The sequence below is a fragment of the Chinchilla lanigera genome, unplaced genomic scaffold (genome assembly GCF_000276665.1).
Source record: "Chinchilla lanigera isolate Chin_1 unplaced genomic scaffold, ChiLan1.0 scaffold00064, whole genome shotgun sequence".
NCBI classification, from domain to species: domain Eukaryota; kingdom Metazoa; phylum Chordata; class Mammalia; order Rodentia; family Chinchillidae; genus Chinchilla; species Chinchilla lanigera.
In genome coordinates this window covers 13237661-13245990 of record NW_004955465.1, presented here as the reverse complement: position 1 = coordinate 13245990, position 8330 = coordinate 13237661, and the positions used below count along the sequence as shown (strand labels likewise).

The window sequence follows — 8330 nt, the reverse complement described above, 5'->3', positions numbered from 1 at the left end:
GACTCGCCCAGCCCTCGAGGTCTGGCCTGCTCATGCCCCGCTCAGACGCCACTGGCATCAGCCGCCACCCTGCAATGCCAGAGAGGAGGCCAAGGGCTGAGACCCCGCTCCCACTCGACAAGCGCTGAGAAGCCCTTCCCATACAGATCGGGGAAGATGAAAACGTGGCTAGGCTTCTTCTGTTTTTTTTCCCAAAAGGGACCCCTCTCAGGTGCAAGGAACTCCCCACTGGCCTCCCGCCTAGGACCTGCCCTCTGAGCTCTCCCTGAGCCCCAGGTCCCCGATTTGGACAGGGAGCCGTCTTATCGAGCCCAGCGAGGACATGCAGTGGACAGCAGAACCTGGCCTCACTTCCCTCTTCCTTGCCACCCTTGACCGCAGAAATCAGGGGAAGCAGCCTACCTGATCCCCCACTACGCGCCATGGCATGGGGGTGGGCTTGGAGGGCAGAGCCCGTGCAGAGGTCTCCCTCCTGCCCCTGTGCGTGTGTCTGTTTGTGGACCCATTTGTGTGGGTGTGCGCGGCCTCTCCGTAGGTCTCGGGCCTGTGTCCCTCCACATCATTTCCCCCAGCTCCTTCTCCCGCAGCTTCCACCCTTCCTTGGGCACAGCGAACAGGGACAGGTGGCCGGGAGACGGCACGGGTGCTCTGTGACTTGGATGGACCTTGGGTGTGAGCAGCCCTTCTCCCAGGCATCTTGCCTACTGGGAAGTTTCAGCTCCATCCTGGGCATCCCAGGGCCTGTAATATGTGCCGTCCTACCCGGTCTCCATGACCTGGGTAGTGGCCCCTTTCTTACTCCGGAAGAAGCCCCAGATTCAAGAAATGAGGTCTCACCCTGACAGAGGGGAGCCACCTCCCTTTTCCCCCTTCCCCCCCAGCCCAGGTCTCCCTCCCTTTCTTCCACTTTAGAGAAGCAGACCTTGGTGTGAGGGGTGTGGCCAGGAGGTAAGGAAGCCAGCAGTGGCTCTGGATCTGCCTAGTGTGAAGAATGCCCTCCATGTCGGGCTGTCAGGCTAGGAGAGGTCAGTGGCTAGATGGCTGGCCTGGAGAGTCAGCAGGTGGGTCCGCAGAGCAGCTGGGGTGGCCAGCCCTTTCCTGTCTTGGCAGGGCAGGTCCTGAGAATAGGTCTGACAACCAGGTGATGGGCTGCTCTGTGGGCGCGGTGGCAGGTGTCTTTATCAGAGGTCAGGCCTGTCCTTGGGCCACTCACGCATGGATGGCATTGGCCACATCAGTAAACACCAGTCGGCTGGGCCTGTGCAGAGGGCCCGGGGAGGGGAGAGTGCTCTGGCCTGCATCTCAGCTGTGCTCCAGCAGCTCCTGCTCCGGTTTGTCTTGCTGCTCCACGGGGTCAAAGTGGTACGTAGGCACGAGCTGGCGGCATAGCTTCTCCAGCCCCTTCTTCCTGATGTACAAAACTATGGCCGCAATCTGGCCAATCTCAGTGATGATTCCAAAGGCTGAAGCACGGTGCCCGCACCAGCTGCACCACCGGCTGTGTCAGGGACTGTACCGTCACTGAAGCTTGTGGCTTCTGGGCTCAGGGTCTCAGAGGTGGGGCAGTCAGTGGTCGGCGCCAGGTCGGGCTCAGTGGTGAGTGGGCGGCTGCTAAATCAGCCCTGAGTAATGAGATTCGGGAATTCACCGATTCTGGGAGATGCCTGGGGTCAGCCTGCCCACTTACTTCTGACGTCAGGAGTGCCCAGCCCCCGTGGTGGCCTCCTGGATACCAGGAGCTCCAGTCACCCCAGTTGTTAACCCTCTCCGGAGCGCTGAGCTCAGTCAGAGAGGCCAGGGGTGGTGGTGAAGGGCGAGAGGCCAGGGCAAGATGGACATCCAGGCCCGGTGTGGGGGCGACAGGTCTGCCCAAGGTCCGCCCTCCCTGCGTGATCTGAGCCAGCGGCCGAGCACCGACAGCCGGCCTGGGTGGGTGGGCGGGGATGGGCCTCCGCGGGTTGGGCCGGGCCTGACAACCCTGTGGTACCCCAGAAGCGCTGGTACCCAGCCTCTTACCCTCCTAAAAATCTTTGATTAAATTGACCTATTTATTTGCATTATTTTGAAAATTGACAGCGTAAATCTTCAATCTTAGTTTATGTCCCCCTCTTGGGTTTTTGAGACAGTGTCTGGATATGTAGTTCAGACCGGCCTTGAACTCTGTAGCCCAGGCTGGCCTCAAACTGGCAGCAATCCTCCAGTCTCAGCCTACCGAGTGCTGGGATTACAGGCGTGTGTGCCTGGTCAATCTTAGTTTATCTTCTACAATATTGACTGTTCAAGTTTCTTTGCACTTCTAAATATGTAGTTAATTTCCAAGATACTTGGGATTTTATTGAGGGAGAATTTAGGGGGAATTCACACACTAACACCATTGAATCTTTCAAAATATAAAGCTGATATAGCACTTCACATATCAAGATTTTTATCTCAGCAATGTTTTATAGTTTTTCGGATAAATTTCTTACACACTCTTGTTAGATTTATTTGTATCTTACCTAGCTAATGTGTCTAACGCTGATAAAAATGCAGACTTTTAAGTTTCCCTTTAACTTTCTTGTTGCTAGTATGTTTACCATAATAGGTAATTTGAAGATTGGCTACGAAGTCAGCAGTGCACCACACTCCGTCAATAATTCCAATAGCTTTTTGTGTGTGTGTCTTTTTGAGACAAGGTCTCCCTATGCAATTCAGGCTGGCCTTGAACTCACGTCGTAGCCCAGGCTGGTCTTGAACTCGCAACGATCCTCCTGCCTCAGCCTCCCAGGTGCTGGGATTACAGGCGTGCGCTACCACGCCCAGCTTTCCGGTAACTTTTCAAATCTCCGTTTCATACATTCGTAAACAAGTCTTCCAATAACGAAGGCTTTACTTCTCAGTATCGATACTATTTTTTGTCTTTTTCCTACAGTCCCTGTCACATCCCCCACAAAGTTGAGCAGTAGAGAGAGTGAACACCCACTCAGTTCCAAATTCAGACCATTTATAGGTGTGGCACGGCGTTGCCGTGGAGACGGAGCGTCCCGCCTCCTCGCGCCTGGCGGTCTCTTACCAAGCCGTTCGGCCCCGCCCACCTCGCGCGTGGTCTGCGGGCCTCTCGCACCGCCGGCACGCGGCTGCCTCGGGCTTTGGCCCCCAGCCCCAAGTGCTATGAAGCGTCGAAACGCTCCTCCTTGCCTCAGACGATCGTTTTGTTTTTACGTTTACTCTCCTATTGTCACAAATTCCAAACCTAAAGAAATTAAACAGGTTTTTCACTCCTAAAATGGGTTCCTTTTAGCCCAGGTGTTTTAACTCTAAGCCGCTGCTCGCGGGAGTCCGCGGTCCTTGCAGCTGTCCTACCGCGGGCCACAGCCCCGCTGCAGCTCGAGGTTCCTGCCCTGAGAATCCAGAGGGTGTGTAACAGCGCGTAGAGGGAAGTTACCCAAAATTAGAAGCCTTCTCCCCGTCGGGGAATCGAACCCCGGTCTCCCGCGTGACAGGCGGGGATACTCACCACTATACTAACGAGGAACTGGCAAGCTAACGTCCCCAACGTCGTCTTATGAATGCTCCGCGCTCCGCCCGCGCTCCGCCCGCGCTCAGCCCGCTCGAGCCAAAAGGGGGCGCCCTCGGCTGGCCCCAGGTCTTCGAACCCCACTGAGTTGGGCGCGAGGGAAGCCTAGGCGCCCGAGTCCCGCGCAAAAGCACCGTAGTCGGCAGGACTCGAACCTGCGCGGGGAGACCCCAATGGATTTCTAGTCCATCGCCTTAACCACTCGGCCACGACTACCCAGCAAGCTGCAGCGGGCACCCGGGAAGCACGTGTCCCGCGCCCACGCGGCCGGCCAGAGTGGAGGAGACCCGGCGAAGGGCGCGCGTGGGACCAGGGCCCCGCGCAACGTCCAGGCCACGGGACCGCGCGTGCCCGCGGGCCGCCAAGGGCGGCCATCAGGGCGGTTGGCCCTGCTCCGCTTGGAAAGAGGAATAGGTCGTAAGAGGAGAAATCGCTTGGCCCTAAACAGAAGGAGGAAGGAACTCGAGAGAAGGAAGGCCGGGAGGGACGCAGAGCCGAGTTCGATTTTCCAAGCCGGCTCAGAAGCGATTCTAAGGATCGGGCCGGGAGGAAGTGGTGATTTTCGGGGAGCCGCTCTCTGGGACAGCGGGGACTCCAGGAATTATAATCTGCCGGGGAGAGTGTCGCCCGTGACCGACGCACGCCAGTGTTTGCAGTTTGGCACATGTGTTTAATCATCTACAGCTTATGTCGCTGCATTTGCCGGTTATTTTGAACTGCAGCCTTGAAGTTGCACACCAGAGAAACGTCAGAAACCTTCCACACTTACAAACTCAGCAGAATCGGTGCAAGTGATGTTTATGAGCTAAATTAGTCATCGACTGGTTGTTTGCTTCAGGGTGGCAATGGACAGGGACTGGCCACCGCTGCAATCTTGTTTGTTTAATTGGATTGAAACAAAAAACATGATGGAATGGATCTTGGTGAGAGTCAGAATTTAGTTGTAGGAAACAAAACCTTTCCAGTGACTACATTCGACCTAAATGGGAAACAAAGCTCCGCCTACCATGAAAGAGAACGAATTGTTCTGTTTTGCTCATGTGATGGAATGCAGGAGCAGGACAGGAGAAACAAGCGCTCACAGCCTCACGGAGCGAAGGCGGGGAAGCAAGCCTGAGAGCTGGGCCGAGGGACTTCCGGCCCTCACCCGGCCGGTGCTCGGCGGGGCTCCCCTCTGCTGCCGCTTTCTGCCGCGTCTTACTGTAAATAGCAACCGAGAACCAGGCTGCGCACTCATCTCCGCAGCTCGGCGTGCGGGGTCCTTTCCTACAGCTCTTCGCCACCCAACTACAGAACGCAATCCAGCCAGGGGCCCTGATCGTACGGTCTCTAATACCAGGTGCTTCGCTTGCTTCTGAGACCTTACCGCAAGACCTTAGCGTTCACATACTTTAACATGAATAGGCTGTGTGTATTGCACACTTAGGTTTCTAGAAAAATTGAGTGGAAAGTGCAGCATTGCAATACTTTCCCTCCCTCTCTTCTCCCCATTTTCTTCCCTGTTGCTAACACCCTGCATTAGTGCGGCGCACTTGTTAAAGTGCGCCAACCAGCATTAACTATAAGCTAATATTAGCTGAAGACCGCGGCTTACTTGCACCGGGGCTCGTGGTCCAGCTGGACCTGCTGTGGGCGTTGGCCGCCGGATGACCACAAACACCCTCCATTGCAGTATCGCAAGGAACTTCACTGCACTGCCCTGAGCACCCCGTGTTCCACCCATCCCTCCTTCCTCCTTCCCTCAAGCCCCTGGCAGTCACTGAGTTTTACTGTCTCTGTAGTTTGGCTTTTCTAGAATGTTAATAAGCGGAATCGCACAGTACATATCCTCTTTCCAATCGACTCCTTTCACCTAGTAACAAGCATTGAATGTTCCACCATGTCTTTTGCAGCTTGATAGCTTTTTTTTTTTTTTTTTTTGTACCTGGAATTGAACTCAGGACTTGGTGCTTGCCAGGCAGGCACTGCGCCACTGAGCTATATCCCCAGCCAGATAGCTTATTTCTGTTCCTTTCTGAGTAATAGCCCCTTGTTCATCTGTACCATAGTATATCTGTGTCTCAAAGGATGTGTTGCTGGTGTTTGTGCTAGGGGAACTACGAATAAACCTGCTATAAATATGTGTGTACATTTTGTGTGGTCATCAGTTTTCAGTACCTTTGGGTAAATGCCAAGGGGCAAAGTTGACATATCCTAGGTAAGAGTTTGTTTCCTTTTATAAGAAATTGTCATCCTGCCCTTCACAGTGGCTTCGCTATTTTGCATTTCCCCCAGCAGAAAGCCAGAGTTCCTATTGACCCACATCCTCAAGGGAATTTGGTGTCACCAGTGTACTGAATTTGGGGGACCCTGAAAAGTGTGCAGTGACCTCTTGTTGCTGTTTTAATTTGCATTTTCTTGGTGGCATATGGTGTGGAGCATCTTTCCATACGTTGATCTGTCATCTGGGTATCATCTTTGCTATGGTATCAAAGTTTTTTTTTCTTTTTGTATTTTTAGTTTTTGTCGTACTAGGGGTTGAACATAGGGCCTCATGCACACTAGGCAAGCACTCTAGGTCTGAACTGTATGCCCAGCCACAGCCTGTTTCTTAACTGGTTGTTGATTTTTAAGAATTCTTTTAATATTTGGTTTTATTTTTGGCACCAGGATCAAATCCAGGGCCTTGTACATGTTAAGCACAGGCTTTGCCACTGAGCTGCACTTCTAGCCTTGAGAGATCTTTTTGTATTGTGTGTACATTACTTTAGCACATCAGTGTTCCGCAGCCCAGGCTGTAGCTTTTTCATTCTCTTAACATTCATATTTTTCAAACCAATATTCTATGCATGAGCCTATGTTATTCTCTAAGCTGACTGAAGCTCTCTCACACTCCTCACCTTCATTTCAGCCACCACCAGAGCTGTCTTGGACGTCCACATCTCTACCTTCTTTTCAAGCCACGCTGGGCTTTTCAAAGTCACACACCTCGACATCCTCGCAGCTTTCTACTCCTCACCAAAGTCCAAAGTCACTTTCACATTTTTAGGTTCTTTGTACCAAATACCTGTGTTAGTTTCCTAGGGTTGCCATAACCCGTTCCCACAAACAGATATCCTGATCAAGCAAAGGAATTCGAAGAGGTGTTGTCTAGAATTATTTCAATTCTAAGACTTATTTCTGAGATCATTATGTATGGTCAATCACTTGCTGATACAAAATTCTTGGATGACAGACATTTCTCCCGAAATTCTGCAGTTATTTCATTGTTTCTCAGCTTCTAGTGTAACAAAAGGGACATAAAAGTATCTTTGAGCTTCCTGTTTTGTTTTGTTTTGCTGCTTGTATGGCTTTTTCCTCCCTCCTTGTCCTAAATTTTCTTTGACAGTGTGGGTGTAGTCCTCTCCGTCTCTCATGAAGTGTTTTACTATGCGGCTGTGTCGCAGGGAGTCCTGGAGATTGAGTGCTTAGGAACCAGATTACTAACATTCAAATCCTAGCTTCTCCCCTCTGCTGCCTATGTGACCTTGAGCAAGTCAGGCAATTTATTTGTGTCAGTTTCCTTAGAGGCGAAGTAGAAATAACAGAAGTATCTTCGGATTGGTTTGAGAATTCAGTTACTTTATGCTACGCACTTATGCCGGCACACAGTGTTACCTGACAACTTTTACCTGGTCTCTCTTTTGTGATGGACAATTCCTGTCTACGGCTTTCTTTTATTCTATTTCATCTTTTAACTCACGGACAATCTTTAAGTCTACCTTGTACAGGAACGATCGCGTTCCCGCAGCATCGACTGCGTTCTCCAGTGTGACTTTTATTAGTGCCGCTGTGCTCGCCGTTTTCTGTCCCTTCTCCGGCGTCCTCTTGCTACTCCCTGTCCCCTCGCAGCTCTCCTCCGTCCCGCTCGTGCCTCGCCCTCTTTGCCCACTGAGGACACCAAACTGCTCCCTGCGCGTCTCCAGTTCCTGCAATACTTCGTTTGTGGAATCTGCTTAGGGTTGTAAACATTGTCCCTCACCTTTACCTGTACGATGAAAAGGAGGAGTAACGACCTGCATTTTTAAAACAACAAAGCAGCAGAACACAAGCACAGCACAGGTCAGGTAAGGAGAGCGCGAGCACTCAACCCACGGTTCACACCCAGGAGCCGCGCACGGGCGGGCGGAAGTGGCTGACGGATGCGGCGCGACCTCGATGCCGCAGGGGCCTCTGGGAAATATAGTCCCGGGCTCTGCGCGGCGCATCCTGGGAACTGTAGTCCGCGCCCGTGGGGCGGTGCCTTGGCATGGCCGGAAGTGGCCGTGACACCTCCTGTGGGCGTGGACGGAGGCCGCGCTCGGACAGTCCAGCGGCTCGGCTCTGGTTAGGTTTGGCGACAGTCCCGGCTCGCAGGCCCGGAATCCGAGCGTGTAGATGGCTGTGGATGGTGGGGCGCTCACGGATCACCACAGCAACCGCTGGCCCTCCGGGCGCGTGACGTCACGCTCTCCCTGCGGCGCGTGACGCGGTGCTGCGGGAGGAAGCCGGGGGTCCGCGCAGGGGGCGCCTCTGGCCTCCCCGGGTGCGGGCGTCTCGCCCCGGCCCGCCGCGCGCTTTGTTCTTTGTTCTGAACTGGGCGAGGGTGGTGCCCGCCCGGCCTGCGCGACAGATACCTCCCGCGACGCGTGGCAACAGGTGTGCCTGCCGGTGTCGCCGCAGCGTCCCCGAGCGCGTCGCGGGCCTGGCCGGGCCGGGATGAGCGCCTGCCATGGAAGGTAGGGCGCGGCCGGGCGGGGGCCGTGGGGACCGTGGG

General features: G+C 53.9%; 2 protein-coding genes and 2 non-coding genes across 4 annotated transcripts in view; 1 reads left to right on the top strand and 3 right to left on the bottom strand.

The window, feature by feature from the left end:
- Positions 1-1209: 1209 nt before the first annotated feature.
- Positions 1210-8287, bottom strand: LOC102005577. Its single transcript, XM_013521808.1, is given in 8 exon segments — positions 1210-1466; positions 1469-1611; positions 3343-3380; positions 3497-3661; positions 3756-3953; positions 7297-7503; positions 7679-7955; positions 8022-8287. Coding segments are annotated over 8 exon segments (1551 nt in total).
- On the bottom strand, positions 3442-3513 carry Trnad-guc. Its single transcript has one exon. It is a non-coding gene; the product is annotated as a tRNA-Asp (tRNA).
- On the bottom strand, positions 3691-3772 carry Trnas-aga. Its single transcript has one exon. It is a non-coding gene; the product is annotated as a tRNA-Ser (tRNA).
- Znf184 (zinc finger protein 184) overlaps positions 7844-8330 on the top strand; it is a 13568-nt gene continuing 13081 nt past the window's right edge. Inside the window, exon 1 of the mRNA XM_013521784.1 lies at positions 7844-8292. Within this exon, the coding sequence (XP_013377238.1) occupies positions 8286-8292 (7 nt within the window). The 5' untranslated portion in view covers positions 7844-8285. The remainder of the gene's footprint in view (positions 8293-8330) is intronic.